Source organism: Monodelphis domestica, chromosome 3 (genome assembly GCF_027887165.1).
Source record: "Monodelphis domestica isolate mMonDom1 chromosome 3, mMonDom1.pri, whole genome shotgun sequence".
Classification (NCBI taxonomy): Eukaryota; Metazoa; Chordata; class Mammalia; order Didelphimorphia; family Didelphidae; genus Monodelphis; species Monodelphis domestica.
In genome coordinates this window covers 513,777,078-513,803,670 of record NC_077229.1, presented here as the reverse complement: position 1 = coordinate 513,803,670, position 26,593 = coordinate 513,777,078, and the positions used below count along the sequence as shown (strand labels likewise).

The 26,593-nt window shown below is 37.2% G+C and overlaps 2 protein-coding genes across 3 annotated transcripts in view; one reads left to right on the top strand and one right to left on the bottom strand.

The window, feature by feature from the left end:
- DHX29 (DExH-box helicase 29) overlaps positions 1-12,839 on the bottom strand; it is a 74,663-nt gene extending 61,824 nt beyond the window's left edge. Inside the window, exons 1-3 of one of the 2 annotated variants that reach the window (XM_001380972.4) lie at positions 12,502-12,839; positions 2,576-2,649; positions 485-598 (exon numbers count right to left, since the gene is read on the bottom strand). In XM_001380972.4, the coding sequence (XP_001381009.4) occupies positions 485-598; positions 2,576-2,649; positions 12,502-12,682 (369 nt within the window). In that variant the 5' untranslated portion in view covers positions 12,683-12,839. Of the gene's footprint in view, positions 1-484; positions 599-2,575; positions 2,650-3,910; positions 3,933-12,501 lie in introns of those variants that run through there. The other variant, XM_016431302.2, reaches the window with a different exon arrangement.
- A 46-nt stretch (positions 12,840-12,885) lies between these two features.
- The window catches only part of MTREX (Mtr4 exosome RNA helicase), an 82,991-nt gene continuing 69,283 nt past the window's right edge, over positions 12,886-26,593 (top strand). Inside the window, exons 1-5 of the mRNA XM_007486321.3 lie at positions 12,886-13,207; positions 17,093-17,230; positions 18,118-18,184; positions 25,628-25,690; positions 26,213-26,325. Coding sequence (XP_007486383.1) covers positions 13,101-13,207; positions 17,093-17,230; positions 18,118-18,184; positions 25,628-25,690; positions 26,213-26,325 — 488 coding nt within the window. The 5' untranslated portion in view covers positions 12,886-13,100. The remainder of the gene's footprint in view (positions 13,208-17,092; positions 17,231-18,117; positions 18,185-25,627; positions 25,691-26,212; positions 26,326-26,593) is intronic.

Here is a 26,593-nt window from a genome sequence, read left to right as displayed (position 1 = left end):
TTATCTTGATTCATGGTATGAGATGCTATACCTAGTTGTTTACATGCTCTCTCCCCCAACTGAGAACTCCTTGAGAAGATGGAATGTTTGTGCTTTTCTTTGTATCTTCTGAGTTAAGAACAGTCTCTAATACAAAGCTTGTTGACTGACTTCCTAGGTATTTTGATGAATCGTTACAAGCGGCCCCACACTAATGTAATTATTTATGCATATATCTTGCTATATATATATATATATATATATATTCCTATCCGTGCCTTTGCTGATTGAATATGAAGTCTAGAAATGCCACTTTGGTCTTAAATGCAATGAGAGTCTCCTCTTTAAAAACTTTTATTACTAATTTTATAAAGGGTTTAAATAATTTTTAAATCTTCATCTTGAAAAAAATTACTTCATGGACCAAATTAAGCATGATAGCAGACTAAAAGTAAAAAAAAACAATAATCTACAGAAAGATAAACACCAAAAGTTTTATAGATACCTGTAACTTTTTGGCAGTAAGTCGCCCAGAAATCATTCCCTTATCATTATTTTGCTTTTTATGTTCATTGATTACTCCAATAATTCTCTGTTCCAGTTTACTGTTAATGAACACCTGTCATAGAAATGGGTATGCAAAAAAAAAAAATAAAGTAAATTAATTCAGATTGAATAGCATTGAGTTCCTCTCACCATAAAACAGATTTGTACATTAAAAATAAAAAACTAGTTACTAATAAAGACAACTATGTATGTGATAGCATTCTTAACAGAGAAGTAATACTGTACAGAAAGAAGGGTAGAATCATATGAGAAAATTATGTCAACATGATGGTAAGAAAATCCCTTCACCCTTATAAAAAATGGCATCTTTAAGGGCTTTAAGTCATACAAATTAGCTTTGGGATAGTGCTTGAAAGAAATGAAGTAGAAATAAAAAAAGAAATCAGGCCATCGTCAATTATTTCCAGTAAGTTTTAATAAATATAAAGTCATTTGGTTTCCAAACTCATTCCAATCACATTTACCATGTGGCTCTCACTTCCTACCAGGAGATTCCAATAGTCTATTATTTCCCAAATTACAAGTCTGATAAAGCAAATAGGCTTAAATTCTTTCCAAGATTATCTAGAATACAGAGCAATAGAAGTGAGGAGGCACCAGGGTCAGTTAATGGTGACTGAATTGGAACAAAAACATGGAACTTCACAGGCCCCTGTTCTTTCATAAGTTTCAGTTTTTTCATGTGTTACAAGGGGATGGCAATACTTGTATTTTCTAACCCACTAGTCAGTCTGCTGTGAGGAAAGCACTTTAAAACAATGAAGCACCGTGTAAACTTGATCAAAAGAACAACAGTTGGTATTCATCTTAATCTACTGTTTACCATCAATTCCATTAACTATCATGGTTAATGGATTATTATTTAGTGTTGTTTCTCTCCCCTCTCAGAGGTCTTAATTTCCTTATATCTCTATTGTGCTCTGTAGTGTTCCATTTTGTTTCAAATAATATATCATATGATTCTCACAACAATCCTGTTATGCAGGGTAAGGCATTATTATAATTTCATAAATGAATAAACTGAGACTCAAATTCACAAGGTTAGTAATCAGAGTAAGGTGCTCAGTTCAGGGCTTGTCCCACTAGATTGCACTGCTTGCACTAAGGTTCAATAAACTTGCTTCAGATCTAAAAGACATCCTGGAAATTTAGAAGTCAGACAAATTTTTCATCTTTTCCATAAAGAAAAACATAACAATAAAAAAAAACCAAGGCAATATAGGTTGCTATTGGACACCGGCTCCTAATGAGAAGTTGAGATCCAAATTGAGGTCACCAATGGTCTATAGAAGAATTTCCGATCCCTAGGAAAGTCTTTAAAGAAGATTCTGATCCATGGGGTCGGGGAATGTGCTAGGTCATACAAGGCTTACCCAAAAGTACTGCTGAAATATCCCTTCCTCCAAGGAGCCTAAGCTCAACCCCCAGATAAACTGCTACTTGTATTCCAAATTGGTGGCAACTTCTTTTCATGTTAACATAGTAATAAATGTAAATTTGTATGAGAGGGAAAAAACACACATCTCAGCATTTTTGTGTAAAATCAGGCTGAAAGTCCTAGAAGTAGGGAGCAAATTGCTAGGATCAAGGGCAGCTGGTGTTTCAGATGTGCTGAGCCCTTGTGTATATACTATACCTAAAGATTCAAGAATGTTCTTCTAATAGTATCTCCCTTAGTACAGATTAATATGTAACAAATGGTTTCATGATGTGCTCCATAAAAAAAAAACAAGTATCTTAGAAACTGGCAGCTAATGAGCTGGAGGGAAGAAGTTGGGCCAGTACTTGAAAACTTTCCACCTTTGTAGGACTCATCAGAGTTTGTGCTATATTGGCATATAGCCTTTGAAAATTCAGTGTCACTTTGGTGCCACAGTCACATATTGGTACAAGACTTGACAGAAGGAGGGTTTAAACAATATGAAGAATTAAAATAGTAAATTCATGTATTTCACTAATGTGTTCTGGGAGGAAAATTTCTTAAAATGGTTCATATTTTCATTTAAAATACTGAAAATTTGTTACTCACTTTCAAGATAGATTTATCCAAGTTTGAAGGTGTACCAGAATCAGTTGCTGAATTAAAACTGTAAATTTTTGGACCTGTACACAACAATGACAGAAAAGACACAAAGAGAAGGATTATCTCAAAAGGTTATTTTATTAATTCTTCTTCCCCAAGAAGAGTGATAGATGCTGAACATTTCTGTTTGTAAATTTTCCAATTCTTGAAGTAACTTAAGTCAATTTCAATTTCTAATCTGAGGGCTGGTCAAGGTAACATTCTATGAATTAACACTGTTCTAGCAATAAATAACAAGCTCTCTTTTTAAATATGAAAAATTAGCATATTCACTCATGTTTCACACCTTAATGAGAATCATTTTATTCAGAACACTGTCTTCCTAAGGCTCAAGTAAGAGTTGCATGGTAACTGGGAAAAAAGCAAAAGGCAAAAATGCAAGGCCATGCCATCTTTTAGCTCATTCTCTAAGGAGTGAGGAAGTACAAGAGGTTCACCATTTTACCTCATTTCTGACTTCTGTTGCCACGCCAATCCACTACCAATCCACTAATAATGAGGCCCTAGAGGGGCATACGTGTTTGGAAAATGCAGAAAAAAATTGGAATCATCAAAGACCTTACTCTACCCATACCAAGCTTTTCAAAATAGTTAAGATCAAAGAGAAATCGTATACTTCCTTTTGTAGAACTACAGTCAAAGTGAGGCCAATGGTTCATTATGACTTTAAGGATCATAGATTTCACCTCTCTCAATCAACATTTTGACCAGAAAACACTATATATTATTTTTTAAACTTAATTTTCAAAGTACATGACCCTCAGGCCATCTGGCAACAAATGCCTGTTTAAACAGAGTTTAATTTTATTTCTGGGAACTTCTTTGGATCTCTCTTGAATCCTAGAGAAGCAAGTTTAAATGTTATAATTTTCCTAACAGTAAAAGAACTCTCTTTAGAAATAATAAGTACAGTATCTATAACTGACTTTAGTCTGATACTGTATGTTTTGTCACATACAGAATTTCTGTTAGAAAAATGGCTGAAGCAGATTAAAGTCAAAGAAAACTTTATAACAAGCTGGTCTCTATTTATAGTTCTCTATTAATTGTATCCATAATAATACTTCTATTACTTGTAACAGATAGCACAAAGTTAGTTGGTTTCTATGTCCCCTACATGAGACTCTATCACCCAAATCAAGGCTTCAGGAAGCATCAAGGGCCTACATAACTTAGCACCATCATCTTTCCAATGTTCTTTTATATTACTCTTTATATATACTTTCTATTATATTACTCTTCAGTCAAACTGGGCAACACTCCACCATTCTGAAAACACACCTTGCATTTCAGTCACTATGCCTTTGTTTAAGCTGTTCCCTGTGCCTGAACTGTTCTCTCTACCTCTCTACATTACTTGAAATTTATCCACTCTTTAAAGCCCAAATCAAAGATCTCCAAAAAAGCTTCCTTCATTCCTCTTGGCTGGTAATGATCCCCCCACCCCCACTCCAAAGACCTCACAAAGCACTTTTGTTTTGTAACTCTCTAGAATCATGAAACATTAAACATAGAAGAGATCCCAAGACAAAGAACACAGAATTCAACAAGCACTTTAAGCACCCATTCTATGCCAGACACTGGACTAAGCACTGGGGCTACAGGGAAAGGCAAAAAGAGCCTCTTGGCCTCAAGGAGCTCACAGTTTAATGGAGAAAGACAATATATAAATAACTAGGCAATACAAGACATAAAGAGTACATCTTAGAAAATTAGCAGTTTAATTCAGAAGGTAGAATTTGAGCTGAAGCAAATTAGGGAAACAAACAAGTTGAGGTGAAGAAAGAGCATTCCAGGTGTGGAGCTAGAATTTTTTATTACTTTTTTATTTTGCAAAGACAAGGAGACAAAGAAGAATGTCATGTTCAAGGAAATATGAGAAGGCCACAGTAGTTTGAAAAGGAGTAAAATCTAAGGACAGTGAAAAAGGACTCAACATTAGGCATTAAATGTTAGAGTGGGAATGGATCTTAATTCATCTTACAAATGAAGAAACTGAGCCTCATAGAAGTATTTTTGGTCAAGAAGTGGCAGAATCTGAATCTTCCTCCATGCCTCCCTGTCATATTGGTTATGGAGTGTTAGGGGCAGAACGTAAGGAGTTAATATCAAAGGATGGACTAGATTATTTAGGAGTAGGGTCACCAGGAATTTAGTCAAATTCCAAAGAGATTTATTTTAACATCCACAAAGTGAAAGTAAGAAAGTCCTAGAGAAGATAGGGTAAGATATCTAGCCTAGCACTTAAGTATTGTGCTCCCACCCCTGGCTCAATCCAGGCAGGGCTAATTAGCCCTTAGTCAGAGGGGCCTCAGCCTTGAGCTGCCCACCTGGATATGCAGGGAGCCTCTCTCAACAGGATAGGCCTCTCCTGAGGCTTCAGAAAGTCCAGGAAAGGAGGTAGCCTTTTTCACTCACCCCACATGGTAGTTTTAAGGAAAGTAGAAGTAGTCTGAGATTCTCAGTCAGAGCTCCTCCAAAGTCAAGTTGAAGAGGAAAGACAGAAAGGACGCCTTCACAGGAAGTTCTTGGCATTTTTAAAGATCATTCCTTTTCATCACTTCCTGGGACTTCCTTCCATTTTACGTGTGCCAATTTCAGTTAAGGCTTTGCTTAGGACTGCCCAGGGGGCAGTCAGTCAATAATGATTTGTCACCCACTATCTCACATGTGGGTCACAGACCTCCCCAACTCAGGGGTGAGTGGGGTGTATACGCTTTTGGTGATTAAATCTAAAAATGGGCAGGGGAGAGTTAATCTTCACAGGAGGAAAAGGGAATTTAGCTAGTCTCTGAAGCATGGGCAGGTTAGCTAGATGGACAAGGGCAGGAGCAGATTCAAGGCTGACAGATGATAGTGGTGTTGGTGTTGGAGGACAGGGAGGACACTGGCCAAACATGTGTGGCAGAGGGTTTCTTGGGGAAGTCTCAGATCTCTTATCGCTGTCTTTCTTTCCATCTCTCACAGCTTGGAGGAGAACTATGACATTTGGGCCAAAGTAGTGAGACTAAATAAAGAAATGGAACGAGAGAAGTTAGCTGACTTAGAAATCAGCTTTCAAAATATGGAACTCAGGGCAAGATCTGGAGAGGAGGAATAAGGTCTTGGAGGAAGAGCTCAAAGAGTATGCTATGTTGAAGTTGAGCAAGAAGCTGAATTCAAATGCCTGACATTGGAGAGACCAGTGGGTGCTTATTTAGGGCAAAATTTTACTTTCATGAGGACCTGGGAGGAGATGGAGATATAACTGTCTCTGGTTCCTGTCGAGGATTTGGATACAAAAATATTTGCTGGGGGAGAAAGGACCATTTGGCAAACAAAAACCTCTTCTAGGTTAAATTGGTGGTCTATAAAGGATATGGCAGATAGGCTATGTATGGATGTCCCTATTTAGATGAGTTTGGGACAGGATTAGGCTTTTCCCTCAGCATCCCAGGATGAGTGAAGATGATATGAATTCTTCTAATAATCAATGAATATTTCTGACTGAAAAAATTCTGGACAAACTGCAGTTCAGGAGAGCTCAGAAAGTCAGCCACCTCTGAGCCATTAGGTGTTGGTTTCCTGGTTCTCTGGGTCTTGAGAGACAAAGAACAGATAATGAACCAATTCTTCTTTATCTGTAGTATGATTGAGATGCCTTTTGGATCTTTCAAGTTTGAATCCCTTACCACTACTGCCTTGAATATGAGGCAGTATGACATAGTGGGGCTTGGGACCTGGGTTCAAGACTCATCTTTGGCACATATTGGCTGTGTCACCCGGAGCAAGTCAGTCACTTAAACTCTAAGTACTCTAGGCTATTCTCTAAGACCCTAAGTTGCAGAGATGGTACTGATTTACATCACTGGATGGAGATTCCTCCTCTGAGAATTCTTTTTATCAATAATAGATTTGGTTCTTGTCCTCAATAGCACCTAGCAAGGTCCTAGATCACTTCCTTATCATTCAGCCATTATGTTCTCAAGGATCAGAAGATCCTGCTGAAGAAAGGCAAAACTAGGACTTTAGAGTGTGCTTGGTATAATTCTGTCACTTTATAGAAAAGGAAATGGGTCCAGGAAGGAGATATGGTTCCCAATATCAGAAAAAGTTAGTGGCAAAATTGGGCCTAGAACCCAAGTTTCTTGGTTTCCCATTCAGTGTTCTTTCCATTGTACAATACTGCCTCTGAAAGAAGGCAACTCTGTGGGAAGAAAATATAAACTGTCTTTCAAAGCTAAACAGAAACACTTTTTGCACTGATCTATTGTTGTTTTTACTGTTCCTCTATACTGGGGAGTTGGCTTTGGGTCATTGTAAGGAAGCATTTATTAACAAAGAGAGCTATGGAAAAGTCAATGAGTTGCCATGTGGGGTAGTAAGTTCCAGTCCCTGGAGGTTTCTAAGTAGAAGTTGGATCACTATTGTTTGGGGATAATATAAAAATGGATTACTATTGGACTAATGGCTTTTCAGAGCTGGGACCTTCTCCCTGAAATAGTGATAAAGTCAAAAAAGCCACATTTAAGTTCAAGTCAATAAGCAATTATTAAACATCTACTATGTGCCAGACACTTTTATGAAATTAAAAAAAAAAAAAAGCATCTCTGCCTCCACAAGCAATTATTAAATACCCACTATTAAACACCAGCACTGTTATACATATTTTGGGGATATAACACCCCCTCCAAAGCATCTCTGCCTTCAAGTCAGCAAGCAGTTATTAAACATCTACTATTAAACACCAGCATTGTTATACATATTTTGGGGATATAAAACCCAAAATAAAGCAGCTCTGCCTTCAAATCAGCAAGCATTTATTAAACACTTACTGTGTGCCACGTACTGGGAATACCAAAAAAAGCAAAAGACACTCTCAAGGAGCTTACAAGGGAGAAAGTACAAAAAACAACTGTGTACAAGAAAGCGATAGATGAGATAAATTAGAAATAATGTCAGAGGACAGGCAGCTAGCATTATGAATTGATTATATTCTAGCAGTTCCATGTATTCTCTCTGAGTTGGCTGGTTTGCCTCTATGGAAGTAAGAGGAGGAAGGCCTGTGTCAGGGCCAAGTGATGAAGTTAGAATACTTTGTCTTTGGCACTCATGCATCACCATTCTCAGAACTTTAGCTCAATCTGTTAGTACTGCCTCTAAATCCACTGTATTCTTTTTTTTCCCCCTCCAAGGAAATATTTTCTTAGGAAACAATCTGACATTTAGGTGATTGATACCCTATATTTACCATGTAATGCTGTATATTTTAGCTATGTGTTGATATATCATCTGCACACTGGGTTATAAGTTCCTTAAGAGTAAAGGTCCTATCTTATCTAAAGTTTTTTCTCTCCTACAAGACCCAGCACAATGCTTTGTATCAAACAGGCACTTACTAAAAGTCTATTTAAAAGAAGATATAACCTTTAGAAAACTTTATATGAACAATATATAAAAGTATATATTTTTTATAGTTGATGAATGGTCATTAAGTTGCTGGTCAGGAACTTAAACTTCTATCATAGCAAAGTCTATGACAAAATCAGAATTAATTTAAATCACTTAAAAAATGACATCTTTTCCAGGAATAAAACCTTCCATACATTTAAGGGTCATCTTTATTAAGCTTTTTTAGAGTTGAAAAAGTTAAGCAATATTTAAAATAGTAAAAAGTGGAAACTGCTTCTTTGTTATTTGATCATTGAACAAATGTCTCCTATAAGCATGGAAGGTGAGAAAAAGAGCCCTTGTTTCAAGACATTTATAATCTGATAGTGAGAGATAGAATGCTTATTTTGGTTTGGTTTTTTAATTTCAGATCTGGGACTTTTTTGTGAGGAACTTTCTAGTGTGGAAGGAAACTCCTACTAAAAGCACTTCAGAAACTCCTGGAGGAGGGACAAATAAGCTAGTCTGGAGTTTTGTGAGAGAAAACTGGAAATGTAGGGTAGTGCTAGATGTGGAAGGCCTCTAACATTAGACTAAGGAGTCTAGTTTTTATTTAGTAAGCAATGGACAAACAGTGAGGGTTTTAACAACAGTGTATGTAGTGGCTTGATTGTCAGAGGAAGACCAATGTAGTAGCAGTGTGTATGATTCAATTCAATAAGCATTAACTAAATACCTACTCTGGGCCAGACACTAGGCTAGGTGCTAAGAAAGAAGACCTTAAATCTTATCAACAAGAAGTTGACATGCTGCTGGAGATATTGTACCTCATCAATAGACATTTTCACTATAAACAAAATCAGAAGGCAAAGCAAATTCAACCAAAGGAAGTTCAAAGTTTTTTTGGAAAAAATAATAGAGTTGGTATAGGGGCAGCTAGATAGATTAGAATTTAGTGTCATTTCTAAGACACAAGATAAGGGTTAAAAAAATGTTGGTGGAGTTAGTTTCACCATGAGTCCAAAGAAACAACTTATAGGAATTCCAGCTTATTTCATTTTGCAATGTTTCTGTGGGCATAAGCAAAATCTTTAGCATGAAGATAATTTCAGCCTCATTTTGGAAAACAATTTGGAATTACACCAATCAAGTTTTAGCAATGGGGAGCCAGTGAAGATTTCTCAGCAAATGGTGATGATCAAAGTTTGTGCTTGATAAATTGAAAGAGAAATTATAGTTATAAAAACCACTTAAGAAGGCTAGTGTTTTCATCAAAGAAAAAACAATGCTGGTAGCATTGGGAATAAGAATGCACATAGATAACATTACAAAAAAAGACAACAGTTGTTAATTGTATTGGGGGTAACAAATGTCAAATCTGACTCCAAAAAATACAGCCCAAGCTTATCCTAAGAGTGGTAGTAAAATGGGATGAAAAAAATTTAAGAGGAAAGGATATGATTTGAGATAAAAATTTGTTTTTAGAGATGCTGAGTTTGAGATATCTACACTTAAAAGTCAAAAAAAGGAAAAAGAGTCAAGGGAGACAGAAGACATGTAGCCAGAAATGTAGGGAGAGAACTAATATTAATACAGTGAGTCCTTGCCTATCACTAAGTAGTGGTGCTATATTTATTTTATTATTTACATATATTTTAAGACTGTATAAACCCTTCTCCTATAAACCTTTTTCACAGTTATTAACCTAGTCACTGAGCTTATCAGCGACCAAGATACAGAACACAACACTGGGGTTGGTTGCCTATCATTCCTTTAGTCAATAGTATGCCATGATAAATATAACTGTGATACAGAATTTTATATACATATATATGTGTAAAACCTGAGATAAAGTGAAGCTAGGATAATCGAACCACAATTTAGCGAGGGACAACTGTATAATGAAATCAGGAAAGGATCTGGTCTCAATTAAAAGGTTAGGGTCAACAGCTTCAAGTACTGTAGATAGGTCAAGAAGGAAGAGGTCAGGTAACAGATAAACAATTTGGCAGTTTCCTTAGTCAAAAAAAAAAAGGCTTCTGTACATATGATTTAACTTAAGTTAAATATACAGCAAGACATCATAGCAATAAACAAGGATATAAAGATGTACAATGTCTTGCAAAAGATGCTAAAAAAGATATGTTCATATGATAGCAGAGTTCAATAAGAACTTATGGATCAACCCATTCCCACTTCTCAATTCTACAGAGGGAAAATAAATTACAAGGAAATTAAGTGACTTGTTAAAGGAAACATTGTTAGGGGCAGAGCTGAAGCTGGAACCCAAGTCTTGGATTTTCTGAGCCTAGTATTCTTGTTACTATAGCATATTGCCATTTCTCTGTTGAATAAGCTACTTTCAACCTTTACATGGTCACAAATCATTAAAAACACATATGTATACACATAAAAAAAACCTACAAATGTTTAGAAATGAGTTCTTGGTACCAACATCTACATATTGTAAAATTTTAATTTCTGAACAAGAATTTGCTTTAGAACTTTTTTCACGTCCCCAAATAAAACAATTCCCTTTATAGTTGTCAACATCAATGTTGTCTTCTCTTTTAGACAGAAAGCAATTTATCTGTGCACTGATTTTGGTATACTAACATGCTATGCACATATTACTTTTTTTCTAGTAAAATACTGAGGTATCAATAATGCTTCTTAAGTGGCACTGACAGTCTAAAGTAGAATGGGATTTTTAAAAGCAATATAATGAAAAGGAAAACACAAAGGAGATATGGCAGAATACTAAAATATACTGATTCTAAGCAGAATAAAATTGCTAAGAATTGTCAGTTCTCAGAATTCAATTTTTGAAACATAAAAATAACCTGCATAAAGACCACAATATTTATAATAATTCAAAGTGTTTTATAAAAGCTTAACATTGTCTTAATATCTGTCTTTCTGAAAGTAGATGTTTTAATACCCAAAGTTATAGAGTAAAATTTCATTGCCTTTGCTAACTTTTGATGAATGGCAGACACAAGTATTAGTATTAGAATTTCTATACAGGTCTTTCTAAATGTTCAAAAAAGAAAGCAGCAATTAAAATAAAACAAATACCCAACTGCTCAATCCTTGAAAGTAACAGCAAACTGATAATATTCATTTTCAACAACGTTGTAGTAACATCCAATCTGAATTAGAATGCTGCACAACTGAGGTAGAATGGGGAAGGAGCAAAGGAGTTGGAGGCAGAGAAAGCCAATCCTCAAATATTTATTAAGTACCTACTACTGTCAGGCACTGAGCTGGCTAGGTATTCAATCCAGAAAAACAAAAGATCCCTAAAGGAAAGAAATTTGAGCTTACTTTCTAATAGAATGACAAAAACCTACTTCTGCCACTTGGTGACTTTGGGCAAATCACCTCTCTGGACTTGTTTCTCCATTTGCAAACTGATGAGGTGATGATGTGGGTGGTCTTATAAGGTTCCTTATAGCTCTACATTTATGATCCCACAAATAAGTGTTCCCTTTGCGCCCTAAACCTACAATCATACAACCAAATATCCCTCAATTTCCCTTTGAGCTCTAACTCTACAACGCTAAGTAAGATAAACAGGCCGTGCACACACTAAAGAAGGTGAAAGAGTAATTATCAAGTCAGTCACCGCAAAGATGCCAACAGCAGCTGTCATTTCTTGAATATGCAAAATAGCAACCTACAGGGCTGAAAAGTGAAATAAGTGTCCCGTAAGCAGAATTCCTGGTATCATAAACTTGTTCCAGCACTTCGGGAGCAAAGGGGAATGAGTGAAGTCTGATCTCGCCTATGAGGTTTAACCGAGCTCGAAATGGGGTTGGGAATGTGTGAGTTGGGCTCTCTGGAAGGGAGGGCAATGAGTATGAGAAATTGGAAGGCAGCAGCAAGGGGAAGGGCTCCACTACTTTTGGAACGATTCTATAAGTCACAGAATGAGGAGAAACCTAGTCTTTGTGCCTTCTTAGAACTTCCTTCTGTCTACTCTTGTATATAATTAGTTTGGACAAGTTCCTTTGGCCCTGGAGGTCGACACAGCAGCCCGCACCGCGCCGGCTCCTGGCATGTTCTAGCTGTGTGACCCTGGTAAAGTCACTTAACTCTCACTGCCTAACCCTTACCACTCTTCTGCCCGGGAACCAATACATAGTATTAATAGTAAGCTAAGAGAAGATAAACGTTTTTAAGTCAGCATTTTGAGACCAACGGGTCCCTGTCCCTTCCTTTTTTTGTTGTTCCCACGGCACTGAGCAGAGCTTGGCATACAGTAAATGCCTCAAAAATGCTTCTTGACTGGTAACACTGGGACCTTTGTGAAAGGGGGAAGCAAGCATACGGCGTCTATTCAATGCAGGGTGGGAGGTGAAGCCTCAGGAACTTGAGGGGGGCGCGAGCACGTTCCTGAAGGGTGGGGAAAGCGACGCGGGGGCAGGGCACGGAGGTCTGCGGCTGCAGGGGAGGAAGAGAGCGGACAGGCGGAGCAGCGTCTCTGGGCCTGAGGGTACCTTGCCTGACGCGAGGCTCCTTTGCGGAGGCGGAGACCGGCAGCGGCCTGGGAACCGGCTTCTTGCCCGGGGCCTCCCCCGCCGCCCCGGATTCGGCGGCGGCTTTGGCCCTGGAGGCCGACACAGCAGCCCGCACCGCGCCGGCTCCCGGCGCCTTGTGCTTCTTGTTCTTCCCGCCCATGCTGCGGCTCCCACCGGGCCCGGAGAAGCGAAAGGCGGGGAGAGAGAGGCGCGGGGAACGAACACGCGCGACCTCTTCGCTCCGCCGGGAGCAGATGTTCCCAGTCCGCAGGCGCAATGCCGCCGCAACGCCGCCGCCCTCATCCGGGCCTTCCCTGGAGCCGCGGCGAGGTGCCTCAGGATTGGTCCCTGCCACAGCAGTCCTGCCCTTCTCTCCGCCCTCTCCGCGTGCTACGTATTCTTCTCTCAGCTGGAAAGACTGGAAAAGAGACCTGAGGGGAAAAAAAAAAGTTCGAGTGTCCGCGTGAGTTTGAGCTTCCTTGTTCCCTCCCGGCCACCGTGCTCCGGGATCGAACGCCCCCGCCGCCTAACTGCGGAGCATTGTGGGTAGAGGGAATTCGGTTGTGCGGTTCTGAAACATGGCGGATGCATTCGGGGACGAGCTCTTCAGCGTGTTCGAAGATGAATCGCCGGCTGCCGGGGCTAAGAAAGGGAAAGGGGCAGCGGAGGCCCCAGGCAAGGCCAAGTAAGGAGCGGGCCCGGCGCCGCGCCTTCGTCGGGACTGGACGAGAGCAGGAGGCGGGAAGGAGGTTGCCTTGGGTCGAGCGGGTAGTCGGAGCCTCTGGCGTCCGGGAAAGCGAAGGCCGCGCTGTTTGGATGCGCGGAAGTCGCTGACCCAGGGTAGAAAGGCCAGAGAGCAGACCATTTAGGGTTAGAGAAAGGCCAAAGGATGTGGGATGTTAGTCCAGTAAGTTTTTGTCAGAAGGCCCTTCTCTTGGGCCAGGCTTTGGGGTCTACAGGAAAGACAAGACAAGAGGGTGATTATGGGGAGACGGCGGGCGAATAACGGGGTTCTAGACGGGGAAGATATGCGCCTGCAGAGCAGGGCTGGGAAGATCATCCGAAGAGGGCAAGGTTTTTTTGTAGAGCATGGGCGGGGATTTCAGCTGAGACTTGAAGGAAGCCGGGGAATCCTTAGATGAGGAGTGGAGGAAGAGCATTTCGAGGGTGGGGAAGGTCTGGTGCAAAGGCACTGAGGCTGGAGACGGAAGGATGATCTTGTTCGAGGAACTGCTGGGAGGTCGATGTCATTGGTCTAGGGAGCGTGTATGGAAGAACATGTAAGAAAGACTGAAAAGGTAATAAAGGCAAGGTCCTGAATAGCTTAAAATGCCAAACAGAATTTTTTTGATTTTTTTTTTTAGTTTGATCTTGGAGGTTTCAGGGAGCTGATTTGTAGAAACAAAAGATAGTTGTCAAAAGAGGAAGGAAAGGAGCTTGTGATTCTGGTAAAGGACTTTAAAAAAATCTATGGATTCAAGCTTAGAATAACAATCTGTCAGTCTGATCTGATTTTCTCTTTACTCTTCCCTTTAATTAAATCTCATAAGGAGCTGAGAATACGTTTTTAAGCCAACCAGCAACAATTAAGGGGACAAAGTTTAGGTGTCTTGGTGAATAGGGTAGTGGGTTTGGAGTCGGGAAGATCAAATCTTGCCTCAGACATTTACAAGTGACCCTGAACGGATCACTTACCCTCTTAGTCTCAGTTTCCTCATCCATAAAATAAATATAATAATACTCTAACAGGACTGTTAACAGGACTGATCAAGTAATAATAGTGCCGGCTAGTATTTATATAGTTCTTTAAGGTTTGCAAAGCTTTTTCTTTCATTTTATCCCTATACTATATAATATACTATAGAATAGGTTACTATTACTATAGTTACTATAGAATAGGTACTATTATCTCCATTTTACAGATGAGTAAACTGAAACAGGTGGAGGCTAACTGACGTGCCAATTTGAGTGACATGGCTAATGAGTGTCAGACCCTATGTAATATGCCACTGATTCCCTATAAAATCCTTTTTTGGATTTTAAAGCTCTTTATAACCTGACCCCTTCCTTACTTGACAGTGTTCTTAACACTCCAGGTATTCTGCAATCCATTGACACTGGCCTCCTTGCTGTTCCTTGTATGCAACACTTCATCTCTCAACTTGGAGCATTTTTGTTGGCTCTCCCTGTGCCTGAAACTTTCTCTTCCTCATCTCTCTCACCTGGCTTCCTTGACTTCCTTCAAGTCTCAGCTAAAGTCCTATCTTTTGCAAAAAGCATTTTCTAGGTCTACTTATTCTTAGTGCCTTCCCTCTGACACTATTCTCAATTTATTTTGTATATATCTGTTTGTAATAAATACATGTTGATTTCTTTGGAACAACTTTCTGAAGGTAATGGATTAGGAAATCCTATAAAGATTGCAAAGTGTAATATACCTATGCATTTGCCATGGTTCTGCCCCCTTTTTTTTTAGCAAATTATGCAGACTAAGAGGAGGAGTAGATCAAAATATGGGTGTGATAATCTTGAGTTAGGAAATAGTATGGGATTTTATGGTAGTAGATTAAGACAAAAAAGGAAATGTGGGTGGTTAGGTCAGCATTGAAGTTGCTTACCAATTGGTCCAGGCTGGGCAAGGAATAAAGTGGTCAGAAGGAGTCTTAATGAAATATGAAGTGAGTGAAATGAGTTAATCATTTTGAGGTCCTGGGCAAAGAGCAGGTTTATGGGTGTAAAATATTAGGAGAATTGAGAGCTAAGGGAACTATAGATAGAACTAAATTTGAAGCCTTGGCCATAGTCTAGCATGTCTAGCAATGACTATATTAAGAGCTGCTCTTTGGTGGCTTAAGTGGAGCAATGGAATAATAGTTCATCTGTAAGCATTTATTAATCACCTACCATGTGTGAGATATTGTTCCAGGTGCTGGGAATATAAGACAAAAATAACAATCACTTCCCTAGAAGCTTCCAATCTAGTCAGGGAAGAGAGCATAATCACATCTACATGTATGTACACAATAGATTGGGGAGTAATTGAAACTAGGAAAGGCAGAAAAGACTATGTAAAGATTATGCTGGATTGAAATCTAGGGTTTGAGTGACTGTAAGGAGGGAGTTCATTCCAGGCATGGGGAATGATGGGCACAAGGCCAAGAAATATGGAGTATGAGGAAGAGTAAGAAGGCTTATTTGACTATATTGTAGTGTGTATAGAAGAAAGAGCATTTAATAAGGCTCTTATAAAAATAGGTTGGAGTCAGGCTGCAAATATCTTTAATTGCCCCCAGAAAAAGAACTTTGTTTGCTCTTAAAGGTAATTGATAAGGATTGGTAGAGTTTTTTCTAGAGATACAATATGATATGAGAGGAAGGGAGATAAAAAGAGATGAGGAAGGAGAGAAGTTTGATGGGAGAGAGTCTAATGAGTTTTTTTTTTAAGGATGGGAAAAACTTGGGTGAATTTCTAGGCCTTGGGGAAGGGCCACAAGAAGGGGAGAGATTGAAGATTAGTCATTGAGAGAGGACATCAAGGGAGCAGTCTCCTGTAAAATATAGGATAAGAGGAAGGTTTCATGTGGAATGATTGGTCTTGGTGAGACCGACCACTTCAGAAAGGAGGAAAAAATGAGAGAGGTTGGTTATGAGGTAGAGGATAAGGTTATGAGAGTGTGGAATATACCCTCCAAATATCATCTATTACAAGAGGAAGAGAAGGGAAGAAGAACACGCTCATAATGAATGAATTTAATTTCTTTGATAAAGTATAAATTTTTATCTTCAGTTGAGAAGGGGATGATATGGGAAGTTTAAGGAGATCAAGATTTGGTGGGAAATAGAGAGTTGTAGTAAAAGGATTTCCTTGTTCCAGTTAGGGAACCAGTTGAGACTTTTTATTAGTTTAGCACTTGACAGGGAAGATACAGATGGTGGATATAATCTGAGGTTGTGTTGTGGCAAGGCATGAAGTTGTAATAGTAACATGGGGGTAAGGAATTTGAAAGAACAAGATAGTATACAGTCTTGAACTAGATAACCAAAAGGTCAAGATTAAAAAAGGAGGAAAGGTGACACTAGAATAAGAAATTTTGTAGAGCCTATGGCAGCATTGGTGAACCTTTTCTGAGTTTGAGTGCCCAGAGGGCAAATTCAAGTCATCTGTGAGCCCCACATTACCAGAGGGAGCTGAGGGCTGCTGGACTGAGGGGTAGGGCATGCAAAAAATGTCCTCAGATGCTGGGAAGAGGGAGAATGGAGCAGTTCCCTGAGTGCCAGTTCTGCACATGTACCGTGTCTTTGCCAACACTGCCCTAGAGAAAACAAGGAATCAAGAATATATTTAGAAGGAATAAGGCATAGGGAAAGATGAATTGATGAAAAATTATGGTCAGAAAAAAGAATAACTAAACATCTTAGTTGTGATGATAGATAAAATCTTTAATTTTTATATGTCTCAATTTAATTTTGATCAAGCTGAATTTTTCTTGAAGTAGCATGTTTTATTTGGAATTTTGAAAGTTTATGAACTTTTTAAAAATTAAAACTTACAAAAAACTTTTATTTTCAGGAAACGGACAGATGATAAATCACAGTCAGCCTCCACCAATGTTGGAAAAAACAAAAGAGATTTAGAATTGGAAGGTTCAGATGAACCCATATTTGGAAAGAAGCCAAGAGTAGAAAATACATTAGCTGAAGATGTAAGGTAAGATTTCCTTTATTGTAAGTCTCTAGCATATTTTGTATACCACTTTTACTCTTTGTCATATGGTTTGGAAATTAAGTATAATTTATGGCTGAACTGAGCACTTGTATATTTGTACAAAACAATATGGTAGTCAACTAGACTTTTAGAAATAAGATTTTCATACTTTCTTGAAGTCTTTTCTCTTACACACTTCGATTTTTAAGAAATATTCTCTAGCATATTCTTCTTGGCTTAGCTAGTACATTGCTAAAAGCAACAAGCAACTATAGCTATTATCACTTACCACTAGGATCTAAGCAAAGAGGATGTTTTTTGTTTGTTTTTAACAGTATCATGTAGTCAAAGAATTCAGGGAATAATATCAAACTTGAAAGCAAAATAAAGAATTTCAGTCATTTCTGATACAGAGTAGCCATTAGTGATTAAATAAGATAGACAGATCAGATAGAAATAGTAACTGCAGAAGAAGTCTTAGTCATCATTTGTTGTGAAGGATACAACTATTTCTATTACAAATTACCTTGTGTCTTTTTTTGGCTTAGTCTTCCCTGTACCGATGTAGATCAGCAACTTGTACCCACACGTTTATAAGTTTGCTATCTTATGCCCTAAGAAGATCTGTGACTTGCCCAGAGTCAGGCAGTCAACATGTCAGAGACAAGTCTTAAACCCAAGTCGAACTCTGAAGTTAAACCTCTTTCCACTTATACCCTGGTACCATATTTCTGTTTGTTAGTTAAAATTTTATAAATTGAATGTTATTCCAAATTACAAATGTGATCTTTCAAAATTTTTTTCCTTCAGAAATTTTATGTAGGAGGAGTATTTATGTCAAATTATTGGAAAAGTTTATCTTCCTATATTCTTATCTTAAAATTTTTTAGTCTGGCAGATCTGATGCCCAGAGTCAAGGTAGAAGCTGTGGAAACTGTTGAAGGCTGTACACATGAGGTAAGTACAAATAATAAGGAATACATGACTTCAGACTGAGCATTTTCTGGGAGTTGTAATGGGGGAAAATTGAGGTTTTTTTATAAAAGGTTGGACTGGATTATATTTAAAATAGGATTGCCAGGAATTTAATTTATTCCAAAGAGATTTGTTTACAAAATACAGAAAGAGTGAAGTAAGGAATTCAGAGGGAGAATAGGGTAAGATATCTAGCCTAAGCACCAAGTAATTTACTCCCGGCCCCTGACTCAACCTGGGCAGGGAGAGTTAGTCCTTAGGCCTCGGCAAAGCCATGGACCTGGGGAAGTCTCTCTCAAGAGGTAGTTCTCTCCTGAGGCTAGTCTCTTCAGAAAATCCAGGAAAGGAGTCAGCCTTTTCACTCACCATGTGTCCAAAGGAAGAGATTTAAGAACAGCCTCACGAGAATCGGGGTCCTCTGGTCTCAACTCCAAAAAATAAAGAACTGTTTCTCACAGGAAGTTATAATTCCTTTTAAAGACACTTTCTTTTGCATCACTTCCTGTGCCTTCCTCCACTTTTTACATGGACAAATCATAGTCTAAAGCCTTGCTTGGGACTGCCCAGGAGGCAGTCAGTTGATTCTAATTCATCACCCACTATTGCACACATGGGTCACAGACCTCTCCCACTCAATGATTAAGTGGGATGTTTATACTTTTGGTGATTAAATCTAAAAATGGGCAGGAGAGTTAATTTCATTTTCACAATCAGGGGAAAGTTAAATTTAATCTTCACAGAGTGATTAGGTTAGTAGTCATCAGTGCAGCTTGGAAAGACTTAAGATTACAGATATGGGGTAGGAAGGAGCCTTAGAGGGCATGTTGTCAAATTTTACAGACGGTATAAGAAAGGTAAAGAATGTTCCCTAGCTTTCAGTACTCTTTCTACTATAGCATGTTGGTTTTACACACACACACACACACACACACACACTCTCTCATACATAGTAACTACCATCACCAAAAAACATTTAACTCAACAAATGCATTAAAAAAATTATGTACAAAACCACAAACTCCACATTGTTATGATGTAAACTAATATTGACATCTGCTTTTAAGTTCCTTTTGAATTTATTTTACTCAGATACTTTTTTATTTTGATTTTGTGACTTTTATCTTCTTTTAATATAAGCATAGTATGTACTATTCTTTTTCTCCTTTTTTGTCTCTTCATAGATTTCCCTTATGTTCTTTTTATTCAATGTTTATCATTTCTAATAACATAATACAATCCATTATATTCAAATATCACAATCTTTTCAGCCATTTCTCCCATTCATTGCATCTGTGTTATTTTCAGTTATTCTGTCATAACAAACAAGCTCTGTAAGTAGTTTCATACATATACAGCTTTTTACTCTCTCAATAATGCCCTTTGGGCCTAATCTTAATAATGGGATCTCTAGGTCAATGAGCATGAACAGCTTTACAGCACTTGATGTATATTTCCATCTTGTTTTCTAAAATTTAAAAAAAAAAATCCCAACTGTTGTAGCAATGTAATGTTAGGCCTGTTTCTCCATGTTCTAGTTCAACATTTAATTTAGCCTATCTGGTTCAATGGACTGCTTTTATATTCCATTTTTGACTTACCTCCTAAAATTTAGAGATCCACATTTTGTATATCCCAGTATCACTGCCAAATGGTTGTCTTTAGCAAATTGTAGGCTGTAGTTTCCCTATAGGACAGATGTTCTTAACATCTATTTTGTCATAGATCCCTTTGGCAGTAATTGAAGCCTATCAGAATCATTTTCAGTGCATTAATTGAAATACATAGAATTAAAGAGGAATCAATTTTATTGAAATTAGTCATCAATAGTAAACCAAAAAAAAGTTTGTGAACCTGACTTAATAACTTCTGCTCTAGCAAAAGTTTATAAAGCAGGTGAGAGAGACAATTAAAGAATACCTTATTAAGACATTTAATAATAATTAACAAGTATTCAGAGCAGTATCTAATTAACAAAAAATGGCTTATGGTTCACATGAGAGCCTTCCTATTGAAATACTTCTTATGTATTTCAAAGTGCAGAGGCAATATATCTACCTTCACTAGTTCTAGTCTGTTTGAACTCTTCTTTAGAATGTTTTCCTTATAATCTTGACTTATAGAATATGCATCAGCCCAGTGGGAATTATGTTATTAGGGATTTAGTACTGTTTTTGCAAACTGTCCTCTTTACATTCCTTATAGAAGGATGGCTACTTTCTTCTTTCTAGCTAAACAACCATAAGACTGATTTGTTGATTTGTTTCTTCCTCACCCACCTAACTTTTTGTTTCAGTCATTGTGTTAAAGCCAAGGTCAGTTACAATTCTAGCTCCTAAAAAAATCTTGAAATAGAATTATGGAATACAAGATGTGAAAATCTCAGAAACTATCTTGTTCTCTCTTTAATCAAAGTCTGAATCATTTCTATAGAAAGTATCATGTTTTTGGAAGACCTTATGACAGAGGACTTCTTTGTTATACAGCCTTTTCCATATAATCCCTCAGACTAGAATTATCTTAAGTCCTGGAGAAATTTCTGTTGTCCTTCCTTAAAGCCTTTTTTCATCTCTAGTAGCATTATCATATCATGTTTAATTTTTCAGTCCCTGAAACTTGGTGATCATTAGGATGATAATGATACTAATAGCTAGTCTTTATATAGTGCTTTAATGTTAATAAAACACGTAAATATTTTCTCATTCATTTTCCACAGTAACCTGGGAGTGGCTATTACTATCATCCCTGTTTTCAGAGGAGGAACTGAGGCAGGCAGAGGTTAAGTGACTTGACTGGGATTACAATAGCTAGTGACTATTGGGTGCCAAATTTGAACAGGCATTTCTGATCACAGGTCCAACATTTCATTCATTGTACCACTATCTACCTCTAAAAAGCAGCACAAATATCAGTAATGTTTCTTTCATCATTTACATTATGTAAATGACATGAATAATATCCATTAAAATAATACCTATAATAAATCTTTTGAGTAATACATTTTGGTTAGCTAGTAATAATATTTTCCTTGGGGTGCTATTGGCAAGTCTAAGCAGTTACCTCAGTAAGGAGACCAAAAGCACCCAGAAACCACTATAGCCAGCAAACATTTGATATCCTTTACCATTGAGCACCAGCTATGTTAATCAAGAGATTTATAGGTGAAACCATCAAAAGGATAAGAAATAGAAAATGAAATTGATTTTTCAAAGCTTCTAAAACATTTTCACTAATGAAGGTGTGAAGTAAATCCATCCTCTACAGTTTACTGTAACCAGTGTGACATTAGACAAACTACTTATCTTTGGGCCTTGGATCCCCTTTTGAGATGTCCTTTACTCACTTTATAGTTCAGCCAGATTGGCCTTCTTATGTAATATTCCATCCTTGATTATTTGTACTGGCTATGCCCTTAGTCTGGAATACTCTTCTTCTTGTTAAATTTAAAATTATATCTCTAGTAATAAAAATATTATATTTTAAGAAGTTTATTAAGGATTATTAGAAATCAAGGAATAAAGAAGATACAAAATAAAAAACCCATGTGCCCATGGCTGATTAGCCCATTTAAATCCCCACACTTAGCTTACTTGCTACACTTGCTACATCACTGCAATGCAAGAGCAGAGCAGAGCATGGGAAGCAATACTGCCAGTTAAATACTAATTGTGATCTCACCCAGGTGGAGACTCAGGTGAGATTATAGGGAATTCTGCGAAATACCAAGGACTTTGGGGGATTGAAGTCTAGGGTTCAAAATCTCCATTTTTTCATTCTCCGCCCCCCAGGCCAGAGGAAGTCTCTCTGATGGGGCTTGTAAATATACCAACTTTGAAATTACAATAATTGAGGATAAGAGGAAAAGAGAACAAAACCAATGATTGCTAGGCTCATTGACAAAAAGCCAATTAGGGGGCAGTCCCCTTTGGCATAAGAGTATACATACAAAACAAATGCATTCAAACCCACACAGTTCAAATCACCACATCCCAAAGTTTGCTATGGATCTTCTGGTGCAGCTTGTAAACTGGAGGCATCTTCATGGTGTCTTCTCCAAACAGTTCGCTTTCTGGATTCGGAGAGGTAGCATGTTTCTTAACCTGAAATTCTTCTCAAATAAAATTTAAACTTTGCAAATTAAAATAATAATAATTATACATCCCCCCCCCCCAAAGGGGATGTTTGAAAAACAGAGATCACTTAGGGATGCATGGCTGAATTATGAGGTATATGAATCAATTGGCAAAAGAAATAAAAAACATTTAAAAAAATCCAAATAAAAAAAGATAATTTCTGGATGAAATGTAGACTATCAAAGTCTTATGTGTAAAAATTCAAGTAAAAGGAAAATAAATCTATAACAGGTACTTGAATCAGGGCCCAATTAAAATGATATAAGCATTTATGCATTTACCCAATCAGTAGCCAGGACTACAGAAAGTTGCCACATTATGAAAGACAGAATAGGGACCAGATTATAGGAGCCAGGTAGGAGCCAAATTTGAGATACTTGGTAGAATGCAGAACAAGGAAGACCTGCCTTTAACACATTTTAAACAGCCACAACGTCGAACCCCAAACATGTTCAAGTCCTCTTGTCATGGCTCAAAATTTTCATCAACCCCATCGAGATTGGTTGGTCTCTTTGACCTTGTGCTTGATTGGCACTATGCAGTTTAGCTTTGTGCTTTTTTGGCACTGTGCAATGGCTCTTTTTGTATTCTCTTGTCCTAGAATTGGACAGAATCATTGAGCAAAGTCCCATATTTTTTTAAACAATCAGTGGCATCATTTTTCATAGTCTCAAGCTTTTGGGGCATGCATGGACATTATAGCAAATATATTTTAAACTTATATTACTGCTAAATCAAAAAATTTAAAGAAAATCTCAATACTGGTGACGTTCTTCAAATATAAAAAAGAGAAAAAATAAAAACTGAAATAGTATGTTATATGCAAGAAAAATATAATAATAAAAATTTTTTAATTAAAAAATATAGCTTCTAATCATTGACATACTGTGTTAGCTAAGGAAAAATAGAATACAAGGTTTCTCACCAAAAATGAGATCCATTTCCTCTTCATACCTGGCCATGATCCACTGTGAGTACAAGCAAACGATTTTCACAAGGTAACAGGTTTTTTTTTAATACAAAGAACAGTAGTACAACATGTAATGCAAATTCAAAAAGTACCAAAATCCCCAAAATTCACAATAGCCCAGTTAATTATAATAGCAAACAAACCTCTCATATTTTACATAAGTTGCTTTATGACATTTAAAGAAAATGGATACTTGTCACAAGTTTTTCAGGTGTAGCAATATTTCAACCTTGGCAAATATATTTTTAAACAAAGTAATACTTATTTGGGTCTAGAACATAATCAAGAAATCTAGAGATCATTCTGGTGGAAGTAAAATGAGCTGAAGAGTTATAAATGAGAGATGCTCCTCTTTTGGGAGCCATCCAGGGGTACCATGCCCTGGGATTAACTTCCCAGCTCCTTTGGTATGAGACTGTGATGCCCCATCCATTCACATTTTTATAAATGTGGGAGGTGGGGATTATAATTGTATTTCACTTCAGCTACTAAAATGGACCTTACCTCCTACTAAATACTAATTGTGATCTCGCCCAGGTAGAGACTCAGGTGAGATTATAGGGAATTCTGGGAAATACCAAGGACTTCTAGGGACTGACATCTAGGGTTCAAAATCTCCATTTTTACACTCTTCAGTCTTCCATTTCAAATTCCTGGTTTCCTTCAAGATGTAGGTCAAGCACTCTACCATCATTGAGTCATAGGAGTCTAATTAGATAGGCCTAGGAGTGGTTATATTGCCTTGATTCAAAGAATAGAATAGAAAGAATGGGAGAGGAATACACTGACAGAAAGGGGGGGATTATTTAGGAGAAACAATATGACATAATATGTACAAGTAGACATCTAAAAAGGAAAACAAGGTTGGGGGGACTGGCTGACACTTGAGCCTCATTCTCATATGAAGTTGGTTGAAGGAGAAAAAAATGCAAATACACACACATGCTTCCACATGTAGAGAGTTGGGTAAAAAAATATGCTCATTCAATAGAGAAGTAGTAGTGGAAAGAGGGAAGAGAAAAAGGATAATTAGAGGGATAATAGATTAAGAGATGAATTATTCTTAAGCAAAATAAACTCCAAAAAGGATTTATAAAAATAGAAGTTTTTTTGAGGTGTCAAGGAAATATGAGGACTTGCCCATGAATTGGGTAATGGCTAAACAAATTGTGGTTTATGAATTTGACAGAACACTTCTGAGGGAAATGAGGAAGAGAGGGTGGTTTTGGAGAGATCTAGGAGGACTGAAACAGTGAAGTAAGCAGATTCAAGAGAAAAATGTATACTTTGACAATATTAAGTCAGAAGCAACTTTGAAAGATTTAGGAGTTTTGATCAGCATGACCAATTGCAATTTCAGAGGATTCTAGATGAAGCATACCTAATAAAGAGGTGAAGCACTCAGAGTACAAAATAAGGCTTTTTTTTTTTAAAGCATTATGAAATCAAAGCTGTTCATGTTCTTTTTGTTCTCATTTGTGGAATAACTAAAGACAGTTTTTTGTTTTTAATTTTAAAAAGTTAATTTGTTTTAAAATATGCAGGTCAAACACCCCCATCTGTTAAGGCATTTTTGTGTGTCATTCCCCTAGCTGTTTGAGCCACTTAATAAATGCTTGTTAATTCATAATCTGTTCTTCAGTTTTCTTTCATTTTCCTTAGAGAATTTTGTTCATTTTTGAGGTTATAGTTGTTGAATTCATATTGTTCTCCATTTAATTCTTTTGTAATGATTTCCCTTTACCTGTTTTCTACTCTTTTAATAAGCACTTGATCCCTGAAATTAGTTTTGTTCACACTAAATTGTTTCCAATTCTCAAAACTCTTACCGCTTGCCTCTACTCCTCTCTATCCCCAGTCTCTTGAGTTTATATTATTATTTTCCCTTTCATTTTGTTGTTCTTTTTTCTAAATTTTTCTAGTATAGTTAGATTCAGAATACTGTCTCTTTCTCTTCTCCATCTCCCCCCAAAATGGAAATACTTTTTAACATTGAGTAGTTTAGGATTTTGTTACCATTTCCTGAGAAGTATCAGTTTACTCTGACTTCTTATTCATTTTCCCTTGAGAGATACTGTAGTATAGTGGAAGGAGTACCAGGGTTTAATGCCTAAAAATCAGTTTTACAACTTGGAGTATTTTAGTAGACTCTCTAGTTCACCCCTCTTGTTTTATAACTGAGGAAGCTGGCACCCATTGGTTAAGTGAATAAATATCAGAGGTGAGATTTGAACCAAACTCTGATTTCGGAGCTAGTGTTTTCTGTACTGTGCTAATTAAAACATGGGGAGATAGTAAGTTTTTTTTAAAATTAATTTTCATTAGGTTGCACTTCCTGCAGATGAAGAATATGTTCCACTGAAGGCACGAGATGGAAAAGCTGCCAAGGTCTGTAAATTTCTTTCAGTATTTCACTATCTTCTATATTGTACATAGCTAAAAATGGTAATATTTATATATAAAGAAGATGCCCCTTAATTAGTTTATATATTTTAATACTTTTAAACCTGTTATTTCATCTGTGCAGTTTCTACCTCCTCCTTAGATCATAACCCTTCTGCATTTTATTAATAGTTGAAGAATTACTGTCCCTAAAATTCATCACCCTGGTGATGAACTTCTTAGAATTTAGAGGCACGTCCTTAGATCAGATTAGTCAGTCTACAAACTCCAATTTGAAGGCTTTCCAGCTCTTTTGGCAGGACCTCTTTTCTTAACATGAGAGATTTAAGACCAATTTTTAGTGCTTATTAAAAAGCAATTTTTTAAAACAATCTGTTTCTGTCAGTAGGATCATGTATCTGTTATAAAAAAAGACCATCTTTGAATACTTTTTTGACCATCCTTCTTAATCTCTTGTGTTCTTTTGTCATTCTCCTAAAGATTTTGTTGGAATTTTTTTTCCTGCAGGAATATCCATTCATTCTTGATGCCTTTCAGAGAGAAGCCATTCAATGTGTAGATAATAACCAGTCTGTTTTAGTTTCTGCACATACGTCAGCTGGAAAAACTGTGTGTGCTGAGTAAGTAGCTTCATTTTTAAATAAACTTCTTAAATATAAAAATTCTTTTCTGTAACCTCTACAGTAAGATGATTTTCAGCTCAGATTTTAATTGTAAACTTAACCTGTACTTCTGGAATTTTAGAACAAGAAAGACCTTAAAGACTATTTTGTCTTGTTCCTTCAGTTCACAGGTGAGGGTAGTAAATAATTTGTATATGTAACATTAGGACTTAAGTCTTTTGGGCCTCTTGACCTTTGTCTAGTGTCCTGTGAACCATTGTATGCA